At 46.3% G+C, this 23,117-nt stretch overlaps 1 protein-coding gene across 3 annotated transcripts in view; it reads left to right on the forward strand.

Annotated features, from left to right (window-relative positions):
• Positions 1-23,117, forward strand: part of CHST15 (carbohydrate sulfotransferase 15) — an 83,670-nt gene that overhangs the window by 35,574 nt on the left and 24,979 nt on the right. For all 3 annotated transcript variants that reach the window (XM_037804809.1, XM_037804811.1, XM_037804810.1), the window contains exons 2-5: positions 10,641-11,674; positions 12,405-12,744; positions 15,798-15,944; positions 22,069-22,225. In XM_037804809.1, coding sequence (XP_037660737.1) covers positions 11,129-11,674; positions 12,405-12,744; positions 15,798-15,944; positions 22,069-22,225 — 1,190 coding nt within the window. In that variant the 5' untranslated portion in view covers positions 10,641-11,128. The remainder of the gene's footprint in view (positions 1-10,640; positions 11,675-12,404; positions 12,745-15,797; positions 15,945-22,068; positions 22,226-23,117) is intronic.

Here is a 23,117-nt window from a genome sequence, read left to right on the forward strand (position 1 = left end):
CTGGGTCACAGAACTGGGAACTGAAAATGGCCAAGGCTTTCTCCACTGAGTTGAAAAAGTAACAGAACTAATCCAAGGTGACCCTCCAGCTCTCCAAGGTCAGTCGTCACCCAAAGCCTCTGTCTGCTTGTTGGGGATTCGAGCTCGTAGTGAGCAGTTCACACTCACTAATTAAACCCCAGTTGGAGCTTAGCTGAGCTATATTCACTTGCTGGGAGAAAGCTTCTCTCTGGCACCACAAAACTTTGTAGCTCGGGCTGTGGGGGAGAGGTCTCCCGATTTGGATCTGCAGTTTTTACTTACAGATTTTTATGCTGTGATCTCAGGCATTCCTCCCAATTCAGGTTGGCATATGATGAGTGGACGGTTATGTTTGTCCCCCTGCAGTTATTCTGGATTGTTTACTAGTTGTTTCTCGTTTTTTTTAGTTGTTCCAGGAGGGCTACTTAGCTTCCACTCCTCTCTATGCTGCCATCTTAGATCCTCCAAGGGCATTACATTTTTGGGCCACAGTTTCCTCATCTGTAAAATGGGAACAATGATTGTACTTACCTCTTAAATTATCAGACACTTAAATGGAATAATCCAGATAAATCCCAGTTGGATGCCTGGATTTGAGGATGCCTTCAATAAATACGAGCTACTGTCACTGTGATTGCTGTTAGTAAGTGCCGAGCCGCTGGCCTGGATCTCTGCCGTGTTTTCTGGACTGTGTTCCTTCACTCATTAATTCCATAAGCAGTGCTTGAACACCTGTTCTGGGCCATGCCCCATGGTCTTCAGTGTTGAGCATCACCAGCCCAGCCCCTCCCCTGAACTCCATCACACCTCCTGCCTGGGAATTGAGCTGGCCGGGTGGGCTGGGTGACGGGGTCACACCCTGAGCAGGTTTCCTGCAGAGCTGCTGCTGGTAAGGGCTTCATTTGCCGCCACCCTTCAGGAAGGCATGGTGCAGGAGAAAGGCCTCAGGTTTTGCAGCCCAACAGACCTGCCTTTGAATTTTGGCTCTGCCACTGACTAGCCATGTCTCTGGGCACTGTGTGTGTTTTTAAACTCCCCTCTGCCTCAGTTTCCCACATATCACAGGGGGTCACAGTGCTAGCCTCAGAGAGTTGCCATCAAGAAAGGGTCAGACCATTATCAGTTCCTTCTCCTTTCACCATCTCTGGGGTCACTCACAACCCGAAACTAAGTCCATTTTTGAAGTAGCAGCTGGTACAAAGAATGATATTAATTTTTAATTTCAAATGTCTTAAAACATACTAGACATTGCTTCCTTGATATGCTGTACATTTATACGACTGTTGCCACTTTGTGGCCTGATGCCTTCTCAGCAGGTGGATTTCACAGGAAATCTTGTAAGTATGTCTTGAGTAGGTTCTTACTTATTGGAAAACCATAGTCAGCAGATATATAAGCTTGAGTGGACTAGTATCTATACGGATTTAAATTACTACTGGAAATAATGAATATTCAGAAATAGTTTTTCCTTCCAAGTAGTCTCAGTAAAAGAAAATTATTGGCTGGGTAACAGAGACCTTTAGAGTCTTTTGTCCATCTTGAAGTCACCCGGTGACAACTGTAGCATGAAAATACTTGAAGCCTATTTCCCCTCTTGCCCCTTGGCTGAGAAAACCAGATTATTCTGTGCACTTCAGGGAGCCTGGGGCACTGGGCTGCACTTCGCCTGTGCACTGGGCGGCTGTGCGGGGAGCTGTGGCATATCGCCCGAGTGGAGAGCAGCCTAACGCAGGAACTATTAAAAAGATCCCATCTGCCCTCCCACCCTCTGCTGCCAGAGACGGGGCTCTTGGCTCCTGAGGCACTGCTGTTGTTAGAAGGCAGATGTGGCTCATGGGGGGCCCCTGGGGTGGGGGTGTCCTTGAAATGGGACTTACAATTCAGAGTGTCAGTTTTCTGGGAGCCTCTGGAGACTTTGCTCTGGAGTTCTATGGAGTGTCTCAGAGGCCTGGGTCATGCATTCTTCATCTCTGTACCCTCAGCCATTGCAGTTCCTGCCCCAAATGGGTGTTCAATACATTTGTGCCCAAGAGTATGGCAGCTCATTAAGGACAAAACACTCCGTGTACCTTTTGAATGAACCACCCAACTTTCTTTGCCCAGCACAAAGCAAGTACTGCACCAGCTTTTCAATGCTCCCTGCCAAACTGTTGGCCTTTGGGCATCCCTTGAAGGTAAGCCAAATAATGATAATGGGCTTTTAATTGGGAGAAATTAATTTTGAATCATACACCCATGAGTGTTAGAGCTGACAGAGGTAGTCCCAACTCCCTATTTGACAAATGGAGAAACCGAGGCCCAGAGAGATGAAGTGACTTGCTCAGGGTCACAGGTTAGCGAGCAAGTCTGTAGTGAGACCATGTCGGGGACCACGGCTCAGGGGCCACCCCCGGAGCTCACTGCCTTGTGGGGAAGGCACCACCTTGGCAGTGGCTCTGAAGCTTCAGAGCCCAAATCAGCGAGTACAGGCTTGTCCCTTTGATGTGCAGGAATGAAGGAGGGGACAGGGGCTGCCCGGGCCTGCCTTCCGTGCACCTGCTCTGGGGCCATTTCCAGTCCTCAGTCCTCTTTGTTGTCTCAGCAGCAATGTAACTGACTTGGGAACCAGCCCCTCCCTCGGCCCTCTGCCCTTCTGTCCTTCCTTGCTTCCTGTCCTTCCTTCTCTCCTGCCCCCATGCTTGGTGCTGGGCCACCTTCACACACACCCATTCCCCGATACCTTGTCCCCATCCTGGCACTGCCTGTCTTCCATCACACCTCGTGTCTGGAGGAGACAAGCCTGAGTGATGAAGTGAGGCTGCACTGGGGCAGTTTGGACTCAGTGACTTCGGCGACGAGGTGACCGAAGCGGGTAGCTGTGTGTCCTCCCCTCCTCTGCTTCCTACATGGTTGCCTCAGCTCCCTGTCCTCCGTCCCAGCGAGAGACTGCAGACCTGCTCTTTAGGGGGGGAGTTCCTGCAAGGATCAGAGTGGGGAGAAGGCTCTGGCCTGGATGAGCTGCAGGGCTGTCCGAGGGCCAGGCCAGGCCAGGGGTTGGACAGAGGCCAGGACAGGGCCGCTTCTGCCTGTGAGGGCAGGGGAAGTCCGAGCTCAGGTCTCTGGTCCCTTGCCCTCCTTCTTGTGTGTCCTTGGGGAAGCTCGGGACCACTCTGGGCCTCAGTTTCTTCATCTGTGAAATGCAAGGCTGCATGAGCAGGAGCCTGGGAACTTCGTGTTGTCAGGTTTATGATTCACCCGGGCTCGCACAGGTTTTGGACTGGGCCGTGACTGCCCACATCATTTTTGAGATTTTCCACGTTGTGAATGGCTGTACTCTTTCTTCTCCCATCTATAAAGAAGGGGTTCACTTACCCGAGACCTTTAGACCTTTGGTGACTGGCATGTTTCTGGAAAATTGACCACACCCTCCTTTTTTTTTTTATTGTGGAATATAACAGATTTACACTGAAGTGATAACTTCCCAAGTGCAATTTAACAAGTAGTTAGAGAGCAAATTTCAAAGACTATTATGGGTTACAGTTCCACAGTTTCAGTTATTTCCTTATTGTGAAATATAACATATATACAAAAAGGTGATAACTTTCAAATTACAGCTTAACAGGTAGATATATATAGCAAATTTCAAAGAATGTTATGGGTTACAGTTCCACCATTTCAGTTCTTTCCTTTTAGCTATTCTAATACCCTAGCAACTAAGAAAAAGAAAATTATATAGAGATTCAGTATTCATAATCCTTATGTTAAATTCCATCTTGTCTGTTGCGACCCCTTCCTCTAGTTTAATCACTTTCCCAATCTTCAGGGATGTCTAGGCAGTGACCACTCTAACCTGCTCATGTAGAAAAGGGGTGTCGACATTATGGGAAAAGAGGACACATCTGGTTGATGTTCTTGAAGAAGCTATTGCCTCTGGGTTTTGGGACTTAGCTGGCATAGGAGTTCTCTGGAGTATTTAAGTTTCTGAAGAATAAACTTAGTGAGTGAAATTTTTATAGAGTCCCAGATAGGGACCTGGGTATTCTTTAGGTTTTTCAGGACAACTGTTGACTTGGGCTTACCATACTGTTGACCCTCCCCTTTTTAAGCACTGAAATAAGTTGTGGTGGGCACAGTTTTCTGAAAGGGTTAAGCTTCTCTTGAGCATCCAGGTTCCCCAGAGCCACCTTCCTTGGTTTTGGAAGCATCCCAACGATCCCAGTGGCCCTGCTTTTTAATATCTTGTTCCTAATGAAAAGCTTGTCTCTGGCTTCCTGCCTCCAGCTGCCACCTGCCTCATCTTTGTTACTTCAGATCAATTGTAGATGGGAAAATTGAACACCTGCTCCTGGAGTTATATATCTGTTCAAAGCAAGTAGGCCTGGAGGGAGAGTTTCAGGGCCTCTCCTATATAATATAATAATCCAAGTTGTTTAAGGAGCTCATTGGGTGTCAGATGCTACACTAAGCATTTTGTGCATCTTATCTCATTTCCTCTTCACACCCGGCCTGGGGACAGGGACAGTTTTACTCCCATTTTACAGGTAAGGAAACAGAGCCACAGAATGGCTGGGAAGTTGCCTGAGATCCCAAAGCTGGACTGAAATGCAGTTCTGCCCCTTATTTTTACTACTCAGAACCTGTTCTACATTCCACTTGTCTCCCACATTCACGATAAGTGGGGTTCACTAGACAAGGTGCTGCTGGGTAAATAGGAAGGTAGCTTATGTTGTAGAGATTTAATCTCAGTTCAAAATGCCTGATTTTTTTAATGGATATATTCTGTCAGAAAATTAATATCCTAGAATGCACTTTCTATGCTATTCTAAAGCATGTAAGACAGTCGTTATTAATAAAAATAATGTTGATTTTGAACTTAATGCAGAATCAAGGGTGCTTTAAAAATAACTTTTAAAAATATGCTCATGTTTTGTATGTCACATTTTAGCCCAGCCAGGAAGATTTTGCAGGTTACTGTTTGTAAAAATCACTGCTTTAGACAAAGCACAGATGGGGTAGAAGCAAACGTGAATGTGTCCCAGTCATCAGGAAGCATGGAATCTGGCAAGGAAACCAAAAGGAAGCAGCTTACAGGAAGAGCTTGCTCAAGGAGAGGAAGCAAGGAAGAAATTATAATAACTCTAAAACAGAGGCAAGGAGGAAGTCCTCTTTTTCAGGAAGTGGGAAGGGGGAGTCAGTTGTCCAGATAATTAAAACATAACAGCTGTGGTTGTCCTAAACACACGTTTTGCTGGAAAATAACCCAATGCGTGAGATTTGGGACAGTTATGTCCTGATGTGGGAACAACTCCCATCTGGTTCTCTGGCACTGTTTTGGAATATCTGCTCCTGGTGTTAGCCAAGGGATTCTTTAAGGCAAAAAGCATGGGGTCACTGGATCTTTGGATGAGTTGCTTTGGCCTGAATTGCTAATGATTCCCTTAACTTATACAAACTCACTTTTTGGAATTCATAAACGTCCAATTTAAGTTAGCAACATCTGTTGTTTATAACCTATAGGAGAGTGTATCAGTTAGCTTTTACTGTGTAACAAAGCACCCCAAAATTCAGTGGCTTAAAACAGCAACCATTTATTTTTTCTCTTGTGTATGTTGGTGTTGGCTGGGGGGTTAGCTGCAGGTCAGCTGCGGGTCAGCTGGGGGTCAGCTGGGGGTTAGCTGGGGATCAGCTGATCCAGGCTGGGCGCAACCAGGTAGCTCTATTCCTCCTCTTGATCTAGGTATGTTCTCCCTATGTTTGGCAAAGATGCAGGAGGGCGAGTGGACACCTGCACATGTCTTACTGTCCAGACTTAGAACTGGTACATTGTCGCTTCCGCCTCTTTCTGTTCGTCATGGAACTCAAATTGAAGGGTGGAGAAATGTATTCCACCACCTTGGTTGGAGGAAGTGCAAAGTCACTTGGCAAAGGAAGTGAACGCAGGGAGGGATAACTGGGACCAATAATGCAATCTCCCATAAGTAGTCATAAAGCACTATAGGAAAGCGTTATTGGGGACCAGGAATCTGTCTGTACACCAACAGCTACCACTGATTTAGCACCTTATGTGACTTGGTGCACTCACTGCTTGGAGATTGGTCTTGTGGTCATTCCCAACTTACATACAAGGAAGAGGGAGGAGTGAGGTTTGATGACTTGCTCACGTCAAACCTGGGCCCCAGGCTCTTGCCAGTGCTGTAGGTGATATTACCGGCCAACAGGAATTCTTCTGAGATAAAGAGCTGGCCAGGTAACTAAGTGACTTATCCAAGGTCACTAGGTGGACACAAGATTGGAGCTCTGGTCTGCATGATGATGCTGTGTTCCCTCCACAATGCTACATGCCTCTCAGGGTTGTCAAGGGATGTGGTTTTATTCTGTTCATTGACTGTGATATGATCGAAAGCCTAAAACTCCACTTAAAAGTCTGCAGATGATAATTTGTTTTTGGCACAGAACTCCTAAGTCTTGTTAGCTTTTTTCTTAGTCTCAGCAACAATCTTATGTTATCTTTGTGCTGGATGTGAAGAATGTTCGCGTTTCCACTTGTTGATTAATATTCCTTGAAAAAATGTATTTCCATGTACATAGCCCAAAGAGAAATGTTGGCATTTAGACACAGCAATCAGAAGAAGGCTTTGTGTTTTAGTAAAGGTTAATTAAGACGCATGGATTTTTTTTTCTGTAAAACATAAAAGTAAACTAATGTAATTAGCTACTTTTTCCTCCCCCTCACCCCCAGAGGGCAGATATATTCTACCTAAATGAAGCTATTTATTTCAATCCATCTAGATTTCTTTTGAAGTTTCATCCGTCTTTCTTCTGCTATATCAGCTTATAGCTACAATAATTTAATAAGTTTTCCTAGGGTGAAATTAGATGCCCTTTATCGATTTGACACTGAGGGGGCATTCAATTATAGTCTAAAGTGGTATTTCTGGGTCTCTCAATTACAATTTTGTTATAAATGGTTTGCTAATGATGCCAGGGGTGCATAGGTTAATAAGGGTCCTTGGAGAAGGGCTGGCAATTGAATGCCTTCTATTTTGGGAGCAAGTATCTGATATCTTGCAATGTGGCCAGTTCCCAAGATTCTGGTCTCCATCCACAGGGTACAGCACTGGGCCCACGGTGGGAAACAATCTAGTTGAAGTTTACCCCTGGATGTTCCTTGTTTTAATATGTGAATTTAAGTGCCAAGAGTCCATCCTAATCTGAGTTGACGGGCACCAAAATGTGGGCATTCTAGACAGGTGACGTGCAATGGACATAAGTTACTTATTTTTAAGGAAGAACAATTCAAGTGTTGGGGTTTTGAATGACTGTTCTGGGATAATTTGTGGCAGATGGCGGAGGCCAATTAAGGAACATAACAGCAAGCCCTTTTCCTCTCAGTAATGTCACATTAATTTGATTTTTCTGTCGCTGAGTTATGTTATCTAGTAGGTATACCTATCGTAGAGCTCCTTTTGAAAGAAAAAGCAGTGTGCAGTCCTATTTGCACTTGGGCAAATCCCGACCCTGACTCTGGCATTCAAGACCCTACAAGATTTGGTCCCTGCCGCCTGTCCCACCCGGTGCTCACTGCCCCTGCCTGCCTCTCACCGTTTCCTCAGGGTCTCTGATCCCCCCAGTGCTCTCCTGCATAGGTCTCCGTGTGGCTGGCTTCCTCTTTGTCGTCCAGGTTCCAGCTCTAATGTCCTCTCCTAACTCAGGCCATCCCTGGTCACCCTCTCTCTTGTACCTCCTCTTCCCCCCAAGGCAGTGGCTTCCCAGGGGCAGTTTGGTGGCCCCAGGGGACATGTGGCTTATCTGGAGCCATTTTAGGTCATCATGACTGGGGAGGGGGTGCTACTGGCATCTAGTGGGTAGAGGCCAGGGGTGCTGCTCTGTATCCTGTAATGTCCCCATGCCAAGTTTGAGAAAAACCCTGCCCTAATGCCTTTACTGTATTATCCCTTTTATTTTCTTCATAGCATTATCAGTGACGGAGCATTTATCAGTGATGGAGATTATCTTATGCATTTGTGACATCTTGGTTGTCTATTGCCCTGCAGCCCCAAAGCCTGGGGGGATTATGAGCTCCAGGAAGGAGGAGGCCTTGGGGTCAGTCACCCACCAGGGGAGGGCTGGCTGGAGTCTCAGAGTTCTGGGCCCCTCACGGACATGGGCCCCAGCAGTGTGTTCACATGGTCATAGGTTGTCACTTTAATGAACTCTCTTGAGGTGTATTTCACATTACTGTGCAACGGCCAGATGTTTTTGTAAACTGTGTAAACCTAAGATAGTTTTTCTCAAAGAGCCTGTCCTTCACCCCACCTTGTATCGGTTTCAGGCTTCACCCACCGGAATCTGCTGAGCAACTGAAGCTAGGCCTGCTCTTATGGCATCTGGAATTGTCTCTCCGATCCTCCACTTCCTGTTTTAGGTTTAAGCAGCGAGGCATGGAGAGGGTCTGGCTGTGGGCGAGTCTGACCTAGAGGCCTCCTTACTGAGAACTCCAGCTTCCCCAATGACCCGTGTTTGTTTATTTACTTCTTGAAGTAAGATACGTTTGTTCTTGTTTAGGAATATTTTGCCCATTTTGTTGGGTCCTGATTATGTACATTTTTATCCTGTAGCTTCAAAGTCTGTGTCTAAAAAAATTTTTTTTTAATTAGACCTTCCACAGGCAGAAGGACAGAAGGGTACAGAATCCCCCACCCCCCACCCCCTACCCCCGCTGAGATGGTCCGAGTCTCATTTTTAACCTCAGCCTGGCCTTGTAAAAAAAAATGTTTTCATGGCTTTAGTGATGGAGAGTCCCTGTAGGGGATCTTGCCCTTTTGTTTCTTTGGTTTGGAAGAATGTGGAGCAAGTAATGGGTCAAGGGTAGTTAAGCAAGTCTCAGGGTTCCCAGCACATCCCTCCAGCTCCCTTAAGGGATCCCGATAAGGGCAGGAGGGGGCAGTGGAGCCCGAGATGTTTGGCCTGGCTTCCTCCAGCAGTCTCCTCCCACGTGCCCCTACTCCTTGGCTCTTCCCCAAACTACCCACGACTCCACTGCCTTATCCATATCTCAGCCCCCACTCACCAGCGTTTCCCAAACGGGTTCTGAGACATTAGCCAGAAGTCTGTGCTGGAGATTGTACTTTAATCCTCTCTTGTGGATTCACAGGGCTTACTAGCATAGTAAAGGCCCTGAAAAGTCCTGCTGTAAAGAAGTCCCTGTGATTTTCTTTATCCCAGCTTTAGTCCAAATTGTTTAAGCACAGGCCTGCAGAACTGTATCTTGTGCAAGACATTTTAGGAGACACTGCTTTGTTATTTCTTGGCTAACATATTTTGATAAAAGCTGGGCTTTCCCATCCCAGGGAAGTCAACATTTCTGCTAGTGAGTTCAGCTGATATGAGGAGGCTTTGACACAAGAGTAGCTAAAACCACCTTCTCTGGAGACAGCAACGATTGTTTGAGGAACATCTGTATGGAGAGCAGAAGTGACTCTACCTTCTGTGGGTAATTCTCAAGCAATAAAGGAAAATGATGTGACATGGGATCTCCCATTTTTGACTGCACTCCAGATGTTCTTGGCACTCACCAACACTGAAAAATAATAATGGTAGTAATAGTTGCAGATGGCATTGCTATTATTTGTGTTTTTCTCCATTTTAAAAGATGCTAAATAGGTATGAGGCATTTTGTAAACTCTTTACATGCATTTACTAATTTAGTACTCCTAAACTTACAAGGGCAACACTGATTATCCTAATTTTACTGGTGAGGAAACAAAAGCTCAGAGAGATTATGTGGCTTGCTCTTGGGAACACAGCTAGTTGGCGGTGGTCTACCACTCTAGGAACTAAGAGCCTCCTTTTTGCTCTTCCCGTGCTCTTTTCACCACATCTACTCAGAAGCATCTTTTAGGTAACAATACATTTTATAACCACAGGATTCTATTAATGCATTTTAAAGTATCATATCTTCCCCAGGATGATGAAAATGAAAAATTATTCCAGGGGCTGAAGTGTTATGTTACTCAGGGGACTACCATCCATTGGAGATAATTGCTTAATAACTTCAAGTCAAATGGTTTTTTTAATGTGATACACTCTACTGAAGGAGAGAATCATTTCATTGTTTCTCAGTCATCATTAACTCTTGCTTCCTAAACTGATAATAAAGGTTAGCTATAGCTAAGATACTGTTGATATTATCAGGAAGGGAAAAGCATATTTTCTCTGCTTGCTGTCATCCTAACCATCCTCCTCCACGTTACCCTGCATATCACTTCATCCCTCAAATTCTTGGTCATCGAGCATGATCACAGAAAATGGGGGTTCCGGGGTCTGATAGCATAGATACAGAGAGGCAGTGGTATTAAAGGATGTGTGAGTTTAAAAGGGGTTAATATGGGATTGTGCAAAATACGAGGTGTTGGCGTGATGCAGGTGGTACTGGTGTTTGGGGCCACATCTTGGTGGCAGAGACAGAAGCCCACCATCAAGGATCTGAACCTGAGACCTCTCTCTTTTCCTCCTCGATTTTCTATGATTTGCTAGTGTCTGAGCACTCGGCCGACAGCTTAGATCTCTCCTTGAAAGATGGTCCCTGGGAGCTTGCTATGATCGCCTAATGTGATAACACTTCTTTCCTTTTTGGTTAGGTAATCTGCCAGTTTTGCAATTTTGCTCCCAATGAAGAGGAAGCATTTCAAGGCACTTGGGATGGAAAAGAAGAAATGCTCAGGGTCGTCTCCATGGATGGCGTGCCAGTCCATCCACCAATGAGACGACGATGATAGCACCCAGCCTTTGGTGTGTTTCCCTGATCTCCAGTGACAATTCTTCCACTTTACTTCAGGCCATGGGAAAAACCTGAAGGGCAGGCAGAATCGCCCCTGAACTTGTGACCTTCCCTTGATGACAGCGGCTCTCGTAGACGTGACATTTGGAGAGCACATCCTTTTGTTATCTTTTGGAGCCGCACCAAAGTGCTTTGGCTTCTGCTGAGTTTTGTGTTTGTTCTGTTGCTTGTGCCTTCCGACAGTTTAGGTAATCACAAGCTGTGCTTAAAATTTCCTAGCACACTTTGCATGTATCTGGACCCCTGGGGGCTCGCCCATGGCCCATTAAGCCCACAAAGGGCAGTAACATGAGGCACTGCGTTAACTGCTGCACAGAGTTGTTACCCGACAACACACACACACCGCAGGTCGACTGCCCAGGAAGTCCCCGGCGCAGTCACCAGGCGTGCCCTGCGTGCAAAGGAGAAAACAAAATTCTGTTTCGCGTGGACAGTAAGCAGATGAACTTGCTGGCCATTCTCGAAGTGAGGACAGAAGGGAACGAGAGCTGGGGTGGGTTTCTGCGCTTCAAGAAAGGGAAACGATGTAGTCTCGTTTTTGGACTGATAATAATGACCTTGGTGATGGCCTCTTACATCCTTTCTGGGGCCCACCAAGAGCTCCTCATCCCATCGTCTTTCCATTACGGAGGCTTCCCCAGTAATCCCAGCTTCATGGACGGTGAAAACCCAAGTGACATGAAAGAGCATCATCACCAGCCCTCGGCAAATAATATTTCATATGTGAAGGATTATCCAAGCATCAAATTAATTATCAACAGCATTACAGCCAAGATAGAGTTCACCCCCAGACAGCTCCCAGATTTAGAAGATCTCAAGAAGCAGGAGTTGCATGTGAGTAGCCCTTTAGTAATCTCTATTAATTCACTTTTTAAAAAAAGGGATGATGCTTCTTCCATTGCCATCTTTGGGAACACAAGGGGAAAATGGCTAAAACATTTCTCAGTTGCAACAAGGATAATCTGAGAGTGCACTGGGCGAGTGCTGTCTGCTGATGCTGTGTAATGCGGGGGAGGGGATTTGCATGTTGGATGACGTATCTAGAAGTGTTCAAGGACCGCCCCCTCTCCTAATTGCACTCCAGGACTTCTTGCTTGAAATATGGTCACCAGGGCTAAAAGTGCTTTTGCAGATCACCATCATTTGGAATTTTTAAGTTGGGCTCAATCTGATTTCCTTTTCTGTTTTGTACTAATCAGTATTTTTGTCTCTAAAGACCATGTAGATGCCAAACCAGTAAAAAGATTCCTGCTGTTTAATTAATTAGATTGCCGTGTGTGTGTGTGTGTGTGTGTGTGTGTGTGTGTGTGTGTGTGTGTAGGAAAAGTAAGTCAGAGAATGGATTCTGATTAAACTTTTGCTTCCCTCTCCAATTTTTATTTTGGGAAAAGGAAAACACAGTCATTGGCTATTTTACCAAATGTTGCTCTCTTTTAGTATTTAGTCATTCTTGAATAATATTTCAAATTTGGATATCCAAATAAATATTAGGGCATGAGCAGCCTGTCGTGAGAACGTGTTTTTTGCTAATTGTCTTTTTGTTGGTGTGTGTCTTTCATTGCAGATGTTCTCAGTAATCCCCAAGAAATTTCTTCCAAATAGCAAGAGCCCCTGCTGGTATGAGGAGTTCACGGGGAGGAACACCACCGACCCCTACCTCACCAACTCCTACGCGCTCTATTCCAAGCGCTTCCGCTCCACCTTCGACGTGCTGCGCAAGGCCTTCTGGGGCCACCTGTCGCACGCCCACGGGAAGCACCTGCGCCTGCGCTGCCTGCCGCACTTCTACATCATCGGGCAGCCCAAGTGCGGCACCACCGACCTCTACGACCGCCTCCGGCTGCACCCGGAAGTGAAGTTCTCCGCCATCAAGGAGCCGCACTGGTGGACCCGGAAGCGGTTCGGTGAGTGGGCGCGGCGGAAGCCTGCTCTGGGGCTTTTGCTGTTGAAAGCGGTTCCCACCCCTACACTCGCTCGTTGAGTTGACACCCGATTTGGGGGGTAGGGGAGGGCCTGGTACAACGCTGGGCTCTTGGCTTAATCCGCTCTGAGGAAGGCGGAGCTGACTGGATGAGAAAACGTCGGAGACTCAGAGTTATGGATTGAATCGTGTCAACCCCTGCTCGTGAGTGCGAACCCTTTAGTAATAGGGTGTTTGAAGATGTTATTAATTAAGGTGTGCTCGAACTGAGTGAGGTGGGACTTGATCCAATATGGACACAGAAGAGACGGATGGGAGAGAGAGATGGCCACGTGACAGAGGCAGAGTGAGTTAGGGATGGCCGAGGAGCCACTGCTAGAACACTACAGACGTCAGGGAAAACATGATCCTGGCGGCAACTTGATTTTGGGGTTCTGGCCTCCAAACCTGGCAAACCAAGACTCAGAGAGGTTAGAGGATATGTTTGTCTAAGATCCCACAGACAAAGACCCAAGAGGGTCTAGAAGCACCCACCTGGTTTCCAACCACCCTGTGAGATTTATTGAGCACCACTATGTGCAGGGCAAGGCAAGGGCACAGAAATTGGCAGCCCTTTTCTGGAAGAGCCTGAACACACGATTCCAGCATTGAGTGGTAAGTGCCGAGTGGTAGGTGGACAGGCCAGTGAGAAGAGGCAGGTTTGTCTGGCGTCCCAGCTCTGTGCTGTTTCAGCCAGAGCCCTGCACCTGAGGGGAGAGAACAGAAAGACAGACAGCTCCACATGCCGTCTGGAGGTCTGGGTGGTGGTTCAGCTTCTTTGCTGACTTGGCTTTGCCTCTGACCTCCCTGTCTGCCTCCCAGGCTGTTGCAATGACTTCTGACACTCGCTACCCACAGTCAGGCCAAGTTCACAGGTCAAGGGTGCGGTCCCCATAAGACGGCCCCCACTCCAGACACCGGCTGCACGTTCGGGGGTTTCCAGGGCCACCCTCACTTCTGACCAACTGGCTACAAATTCGGGGGTTCCCACTACCTCCTCGGGTTCAATAGTTCACTAGACTGACTCAGAGAACTCAATAAAGTGCTATACTTATGATGATGGTTTTAGTAGAGCAAAAAGATACACATCAGAATCAGCTAAAAGAAGAGATGCATTGGGTGACATCTGGAAGGGTCTCAAATGCGAAGCTTCCATGTTCTCCCTGAGTGGAGTCAGGACTTGGTGCCCTCCCGGCGGGGATGTTTGACAACACTCAAGGAGGATTGCCGGGCGGGGAAGCGCACCTGGCTTTGCTGTGCGGAGTTCTTACCTGGGCTCCATTACGGAGGCATCATTGAGTCAGTGCCCACGTGGTTGCCCTCTCCCCTCCCTGGAGGTCTAGCTGATCTCACCTGGCTTCAAGTCCCAAGCTCAACTCCCTTGTCACGTGGTTGGTCTTTCTGGTGTAGCGGGCGGCACCCTGAGTTACCTGATTACTATAAACTACCAGCTGGAGGGGCCCACCATGAATAACAAAAATGTCCCCATACTGGGAGAATCCCCAGGGGTTTAGAGTTTACCCCCAGGAGCCAGGACAAAGGGGATCCCATATTCCTTAGTTATGAAAACCAAAGGGAAGGGGATAAGGAGTATAGGATGTTTTGGGTTTTCTCTGTTTTTTCTTTTTCTTCCTGGAGTAATGAGAATGTTCTAAAATTGATTGTGGTGATGAATGCACAACTATGTGATGGTACTGTGAGCCACTGATTAAATACTTTGGATGGATTGTATGGTGTGTGAATATATCTCAATAAAATTGCATTAAAAAAGAAAAAGAAGAAGAGAAAAAACCAAAGAGAGACGATTCTGGGTTGTCGGGATCACAGCCTGTCCCTCTCTGCTTCTGGTTTCTGCCCCACCCCAGCCTCCAGGCACCCTGAGTCTCTCATGTCATTGTTTCCTTTCCTTAACCTTTTCCCTTTTGCCAGGAGACGTTTGGTCACTGGAGCTAAGGGATGATAAATGGCATCTCTGCCAGAGTGTGGGCGGCCACGACGGTGTTTTCCATGTAAAGGTCTCAGGTTGCTTAGGAAGGAATCTTAGAAACTTTCCTTGGGAGCGCTGAAGTTTAGAACAACTCTTACTGTGTTTCCTGACAAGCCCTTGACCCCGTCTTTTTGGTGTTCCTCCTGAAGTGAAACCAAGTGTCCCTGGTTGTCTGGGGATTAGCTGCTGAGCTGTAGGGCCAGAGTGTCACGTCCCTGCTCATCTGCCAGGCAAGCTTGAACACAGCACGGGGCGTGCTCCCCTGGAGGCTTCCACTGTTGGCCCTAATGAAAGCTAGTTTCCCGCTGGCAGGCAGGAGGGCGGAAAAGAGCTGGGCCTCTGCAGGCCCACACTTGGGGTGACCTCTGCACAACCTTGACCCTCTTGCTGTTTCAGTCAGAGGCCTTCTCTTTCCATTTTCCATTGAACTTTGATAACTGGGGGGCTGGGCAATGTTTTTTCTTCTTTTTTTTTTTTAAATGATGCTTACACATGAAATCTGTTCATTTTTAAGGCAGGAGGTAAATTTAGACTGTATGCCAGAATGATTGGTGAGTTGAACCCCACCGTAGGTCCAGGGGATGGTCGATTCCCCTTATTTGCGTAAATGGGGGGCTCTTTGAGGGCAGGAGCTAGAGCCTCAGTAAGATGCTGGCTAGCGCTGATGCAGACAGTTAGAGGATGCTGTTAGCTGCCCGTCTCCCTTTTCCTGTTTGGACCACATGTGCATCCTGGATGGCAGACTGCCCCGGACCCCTTAGGGTCTCTTTCCCTGCCCATATTAACTGGCCCCAACTCTTGGGGCCCTCAAAGTTGGCACATTTATAGTTCCTTTCACTGCCACCACCTGCTTTACCATGCATCGATTAAGGGGTTCACACCTGTGCTGACTTTTTACGGCTGCAACTGAGTCCCTTGTGCCTTTCCATCCCCTCTGTTCCCCCTAGGGGGGCCGCTCCCTTAGCGGTGGCAAGGTTGCCGTCGGTAACTCCTGCTCTTTGGCTCTCTAGGAATCGTCCGCCTGCGAGATGGGCTCCGGGACCGCTACCCCGTGGAGGATTACCTGGACCTTTTCGACTTGGCCGCCCACCAGATTCATCAAGGACTGCAGGCCAGCTCCCGGAAGGAGCAGAGCAAGATGAATACAATCATTACTGGTAGGCTCCTGGGGAGTTCCCACAAGGGGTGGGTAATTTCCCCACAGCCTGCTGCTCAGATGCTGCACCCAGCCCTGTCCTGCTTCCCCTGCAAAGCATTTGCAAGGTGACTGCAGAGGTCAGTGGAACATCCCCTTCCCCACCCAGCCCTCGGCCTTATCCCGGTGTAAAACGCTCTGGCCTCGTTCCTATAATTTCTTTAGAGCCGACATGTAGTAAACTTTTTAATCACATAGAGACTCAAGCACGGCAGATATGGGTTTTTTTTTTTTTTAAGTTTCCATTTCTTTGGGCACTCTTCTTTTAATTTAAGTCAAAATCAAGCACTCATACTTGACTCCTTTCATGATCTACTGATCTGTGTTTGAATAGGGGATCATAAATGCGATGAACTGATTAGTCGTCAATTTAATAGTGAGGCTTTTGTAAACGCCGGCCACTGGGACCTCAGGAAGCCTGAAGCAGCTTCTCCTGGAATAGCCCTGGCACTAACTTATCTTCTCTATTTACTGCTTAAAAAACCTACCCTCCTGTCAACCTAATGTCTTTAAACATTCAAAATGAGGATGTTTGACTTACAATCAAGACTATAAAAAATATATAGAGAGGGACTCGGGCAAGATGGCGGCATAGAGAGGAGTGGAAGCTAAGTAGTCCCCCTGGAACAACTACAAAAAAACAGAAACAACTAGTAAATAATCCAGAATAACTGCGGGGGGGGGCAAACGAGACCATCCATTCATCATACACCAACCTGAATTGGGAGGAATGCCCGAGAACACAGCATAAAATCTGTAAGTAAAACCTGTGGAACCAGGTCGGGAGATCCCCTCCCCCATAGCCCGAGCTGCAGAGCCGCGTGGTGCTGGAGAGAAGCTCTCTCCCAGGAAGCGAATACAGCTCAGCTGAGCTCCAACTGGGGTTTTTAAGTAGCGAGTGTGAACTGTCACTACAGGTACGCAGCCCCAAAAAACAGACAGAGGCTTTGGGTGACGACTGACCTGGGAGAGCCGGAGGGTCGCCTTGGACTGGGTCTGAAGGGGACTATCTGTTTCTTTTTTGGCTCAGGGGAGAAAGCCCCAGTCATTTTCAGTTTCCAGGGTTGTGACTCTGGGAAGGGTGGAGACACCACAAGCAGAGAGCAAGACCATTGAAATGCTAATGACCTCCACCTGAGGGGTCTGTCTTCTCTAGGAGGAAAGGGGTGGGGCCCTTTCCATTCAGAACCAGACCCCAGAGCCTGGGGGAACAGGGCCATACCTCCTCACACCAGTCAAGAATTATAGGCTAACAGGCATCACCTGCTGGGCAGAAAAGCACAGTGACCCGAGGCATCAAAGGATGGAGCAATTTTCTAAGACACACCCTCAGGGAAACCAGATACTGAATATTTCTTCCCTCTGGGACCTGAGCCTGTTCTGGTCTGGGAAAACCTGATTTGGATAACCAAGGAAACCATGCCTAGACAACAGAAAATTACAACCTACACTAAGAAAAACAAAGTTATGGCCCAGTCAAAGGAACAAACGTACACGTCAACTGAGATACAGGAATTTAAACAACTAATGCTAAATCAATTCAAAAAGTTTAGAGAAGATATTGCAAAAGAGATAGAGGCTGTAAAGGAAGCACTGGACATGTATACGGCAGAAATCAAAAGCTCAAAAAACCTACTAGTAGAATCTATGGAAATGAAAGGCACAACACAAGAGATGAAAGACACAATGGAAACATACAACAGCAGATCTCAAGAGGCAGAAGAAAACACTCAGGAACTGGAGAACAAAACACCTGAAAGCCTACACGCAAAGGAGCAGATGGAGAAAAGAATGAAAAAATATGAGCAACGTCTCCGGGAACTCAAGGATGAAACAAAGTACAATAATGTACTTATCATTGGTGTCCCAGAAGGAGAAGAGAAGGGAAAGGGGGCAGAAGCAATAATAGAGGACATAATTAATGAAAATTTCCCATCTCTTATGAAAGACATAAAATTACAGATCCAAGAAGCGCAGCGTACTCCAAACAGAAGAGATATGAATAGGCCTACGCCAAGACACTTAATAATCAGATTATCAAATGTCAAAGACAAAGAGAGAATCCTGAAAGCAGCAAGAGAAAAGCAATCCATTACATACAAAAGAAGCTTAATAAGACTATGTGCGGATCTCTCAGCAGAAACCATGGAGGCAAGAAGGAAGTGGTGTGATATATTGAAGATACTGAAAGAGAAAAACCACTAACCAAGAATCCTGTATCCAGCAAAGCTGTCCTTCAAATATGAGGGAGAGCTCAAAATATTTTCTGACAAACAGACAATGAGAGACTTTGTGAACAAGACACCTGCCCTACAGGAAATACTAAAGGGAGCACTACAGGGTGATAGAAGACAGGAGTGTGTGGTTTGGAACACAATTTTGGGAGATGGTAGCACAATGATGTAAGTACACTGAACAAAGGTAACTATGAATACGGTTGAGAGAGGAAGGTGGGGAACATGTGAGACACCACAAGAAAGGAGGAAAGATAAAGACTGGGACTGTGTACCTTGGTGAAATCTAGAGTATTCAACAATTGTGATAAAATGTACAAATATGTTCTTTTACGAGGGAGAACAAGCAAATGTCAACCTTGCAAGGTGTTAAAAATGGGGAGGCATTGGGGGAGGGATGCAATCAGCATAAACTAGAGACTGTAACTAATAGAATCATTGTATTATGCTTCCTTTAGTAACAAAGGTGATATACCAAGGTGAATGCAGATAAGAGGCGGGGATAGGGGAGGCATGTTAGACACTTGACATTGGTGGTATTGTCTGATTCTTTATTCTACTTTGATTTAAGGTTATTTTTCCTTTTGCTGCTTCCTAGCTGTCATTTTTTTGTTTCCTCTTTCTTTTGCCTCTCTACCTTTGACTCTCCCTCCTGCCTTGTGGAAGAAATGTAGATGTTCTTGCTTAGTATGAGCAGAATGTTCAATTAGGATGAACTTAAATGTTTGGAAATGAACAGGGGTGTTGGTAGCAAGATGTGAGAATAACTAACAGTGCCGAATGGTGTGTGAATGAGGTGGAAAGGGGAAGCTCAGAGTCATATATGTCACCAGAAGGAAAGTTGGAGGTCAAAAGATGGAAGTGTATAAAACTGAATCCTATGGTGGGCAATGTCCATGATCAACTGTACAAATACTAGAAATCACTTCATGAACCAGAACAAATGTATGACAATACAATTAGAAGTTAATAATAGAGGGGCATATAGGGAAGAACTATATACCTATTACAAACTATATACTACAGTTAGTAGTATTTCAACATTTTTTCATAAACAGTAGCAAACGTACTATATCAATACTAGGAGTCAACAATTGAGGGGGATTGGTTAGGGATAGGGGAGGTTTAGAGTTTCCTTTTCTTTTTTTCTCTTTTCATCTTTCACTTTATTTCTTGTCTGGAGTAATAAAAAGTTTCTAAAAATTGAACAAAAATTAAGTGTGATGGATGCACAGCTGTATGAGGGTACCCAGGGGCAAGTGATTGTACACTTTGGATCTTTGGATAATTGTATGGTATCTGAACAATCTCAATAAAAATGAAAAAAAAAATAATAATAAAAAAATATATATATATATATATAAAATCTCCACTCTTTTATTGGACTAAGCTTAGAAGATGTTTTGCCCACTTATTCCCTTCTGAAAGAGAGAGGTTTAATCATCTCTTTTGCTTAAATTGGTCACCTGGGAAAGTGATTTATGTTTTATTGTCCTAGATCTACAGTGTTTTGATCTGCAAATTAAATGAGTCTATTAGATACTAAGATAAGTTGTAATCAACCATTTGAAAGATGTTTTTAATATCAGGACTACTGTGTCTAAGGGGATGGGTTCATGCACCTAAACCCAGTTTGATTTATTCTTTTTTTTTTCCTCCCCAAAGAAATCAAGTCCCTGGGGACCAAATGAGGTGACTCTCCTGCCTTCATTGACTTTTAGCTCTTTTCCTACAGCCTTGGGGGTCCAGACACCCCAAATCACAAGTCTAATTAATATTTGACTGTGACTCTGACTGTGGCTCTCACACTATATGCCTCTGAGAAAATCTAATGTTCTTGTGAAAGACCTAACCATATGCATACGAGGGCCAGGAAATGGAGTCTGAGATAATGAAGAAAAAGGAAAGCCTTACTTTGGTTTCCTAATTTTAATGGCTTCTAGATGTAAAAAAGAAGAAGAAAGAGCACGATTGCTGGTGGCTATTTATCCAAGGTAGATTTTGGTGAGCTTTATGGTGGCCTCACTGTGTGACCCGTAGGGCACCAGGCAGAGAGGTAGACAGAGAGCTGGGGTCCCTGCCTGCACCCCAGCCAGCTCTGTGGCCTTCGACAGCTCAGTCTTGATGCACATCTGTGAGATGGCTGCCTGGACCCATTCAGTTCCGCGCTCCTCCCAGCCCTGATGGGTGCCTCAGCTCTGCTTCCACTTCCCCCTGTTAAGATCCTTGGTGGAGACATATGGGCTTGTCATCATCCCAGTTCCATTGGGTAGGGAGAGCCTTTCCTCGGTGGTTGGTGCCAATAGCTGGGCTCACACATTTGACTCTATGGGGCTGGGGCTCTAGACACATTGGGGGCCCCTGGCTCTGCTCCCTTGGTCCCCTGCCCTGCCCAACCCCAGCACCCCCAACAGTGCTGTGACTGCTCTTTGGATTGCCTGTCTTCCTCCTAGATCGCAGGGTCTGAGAGGGGAGGGGCCAGACTTGTCTTGTTTCACTCATTTGCCCTGTCACCCCAATGCCAAGTGCAATGCCAGGCACATATTAGACACCAAATGAATACTTGCTGGGTGGATGAAGGTTGGATAGCTAGATGGACAGATGGATGGATGGATGGATGGACAAATGCTTCTACAGTTGTAGAACCCAGTTCTTTTTTGAGATTGGCAAGAATTTGGGCCAGTTTAGTTTTAGAAACGTCACTTGTCTTTTCTATTTCCCTATGCCTTGTGAGTAAAATTTCCAGTGGACTCCTGATTGACTTGTATTTTCTACAAGGGCATTATCTCAAAAAAAATAAGAAAGAGCCAAGCAGAACTCTCACCTGGGTGTGATTGCACCTCCAAGAAAATGAACAGCACCCTGCTGGCTTCCTGCTTTAGGGTGATTTGCTTATCTGCACAAAAAGACTTAGTCTCCTTGTTCAAATTTTCCCCAGATAGGTTTGAGGTTGTCATATAATCCCATGTAAAATGTCAAGAAAGTGAGTGTATAATTTGATTGACTTGCCTTTCTTTCTAAATCTCTCGAGATTGTTCTGAAAAAACAAAAAAAAAAAACAAAAAAAAAAACGGGAAATAGGTTCAATTATCTGAGCATTCCGTGTTGTTGAAAATGCCTATGTCTTGGCCTTACCTCTGACCTAGTGCGTATGTCTAGCATTTTCACCCTTGGATCATGAGGTGATAAGACGGGCTTGAACCCAGTTCCTATCTACCCAGTCAGCACTGATTGATGCCAGCCGTGTGCAGGGCTATGGCACAGGTGGCCATGCGGGGTGACGGGGCCATGGCTGTGTGGACCACAGAGTCTATGACTGTGTTCCCGTGAGCCTTCAGGCAAAGCCCTCCCTTCTGTTTGTTCTTGGAGTTTGCTCTGTGACTAACCCTTTAAGTTTCATGGAAAGACAGATACAAATTGCATCTGATTTCCTAATGGGGGTCCGTCTCTCCTAACTATTCCTTTATCGCCAGTGCTGTTGGAAGGAGACCATCCAGTGCATTCTCAGTGGGCCCGTCAGATGCCACAGAGCAACATAAATATTGTGAATTTGGGAGGTCAGATGCTGGCGAAGGTTTTCTTGGACACGCTGGATACTAGAGCTGGTGGAAAGCGGTGATTGTCTTGATTTCCAGACCTGGCTGCTGGGAGGTGTGTCCCTGCAGCGGGTGGTGGTCGTCTGCCCCTCACCCCCACTTCCTGAGTCCTACCTGCCAACCTTCCGTGACTATTGAAGAGCAAGGCCAGCAGGCCCCTGGTGGCTTCTGGGCAGGGCAGGGCCACCGTTCCCTCTGGGCTGCTCCTTGGGAGCCATTGGGCAGCAGTCGCTCATTTGCAATGTTTTGTTTCTAGGGGAGGCCAGCGCCTCCACGATGTGGGATAACAACGCCTGGGCCTTCTTCTATGACAACAGCACAGATGGGGAGCCCCCGTTCCTGATCCAGGACTTCATCCACGCCTTCCAGCCTAATGCAAAACTCATCGTCATGCTCAGGGACCCGGTGGAGAGGTGAGCCCTTTAGGCTTGTATGTGGGGTGAAAAGAAAAGGCAATTAGGAAGAGCCATCTTTTTGTTTCCTCACAACCAAGATTTTGGTTCTCTCTCTCTCTTTTTTAAACAAACAAATTTGCAATGTTACTGCTATTTCTTATGTAAATGTTATTCTTAGGGCAATCCTCACTGTCATTTTTTAAACAAAATGTAGGTTGAGTCCTTAGCCACTCTGACCCTGGTTTGTGTGTCTGCAGCCTCTGGTGGGTCTGACCTGGGGACCAGGGATGGTTCCTTGGGTACAGGCAGGACTAGTAAAACACCCTTGGAATAGGGGTGTCGGGGCTTCTCTGCATTGTTTAACTTCTAGGATTCCATGCCCCCTGACTTGGTTCATATCTTTGGATCTTTGTGAGCTCTGAATGTGCAATCTCAAGCTTTTCTTGAGAAATCAAAGGGAAGAAAAATGAAAGAAAGAGCTGCTTTGTCTTAATAAAGATCATGGGTTTTCCAATATGGATGCAACAAAACTAGCGTGATATCGAACAGCCAGTACAGAGTAGATTGGCCAGTGCTGGGCAATGTTGAAATCACTGATGATACCATGTGGGCTGCAGAGTCTTGGGTGGCCAGGGCTTTAAAAATCATCTGGTCCACCTCCCGGCCTCATAGGACCCCATCAGAGATAAGGGACCACCAGTTTATTCCAAGACACTCATAGACAGTGTCTTAGTTCTCCAGGGCTGCTATGACAAATAGCACACAATGGATTGGCTTGAACACTGGGAATATGTTGTCTCAAAGTTTTGGAATCTAGAAGTCCAGAATCAAGGTCTCAAGAGGCCAGGCTTTCTCTCAGTCTGTAGCGTTCTGTGGTTGGCTTACTGCAGACCACGGGGTTCCTTGGCTT

Source organism: Choloepus didactylus, chromosome 15, assembly GCF_015220235.1.
Source record: "Choloepus didactylus isolate mChoDid1 chromosome 15, mChoDid1.pri, whole genome shotgun sequence".
Classification (NCBI taxonomy): domain Eukaryota; kingdom Metazoa; phylum Chordata; class Mammalia; order Pilosa; family Megalonychidae; genus Choloepus; species Choloepus didactylus.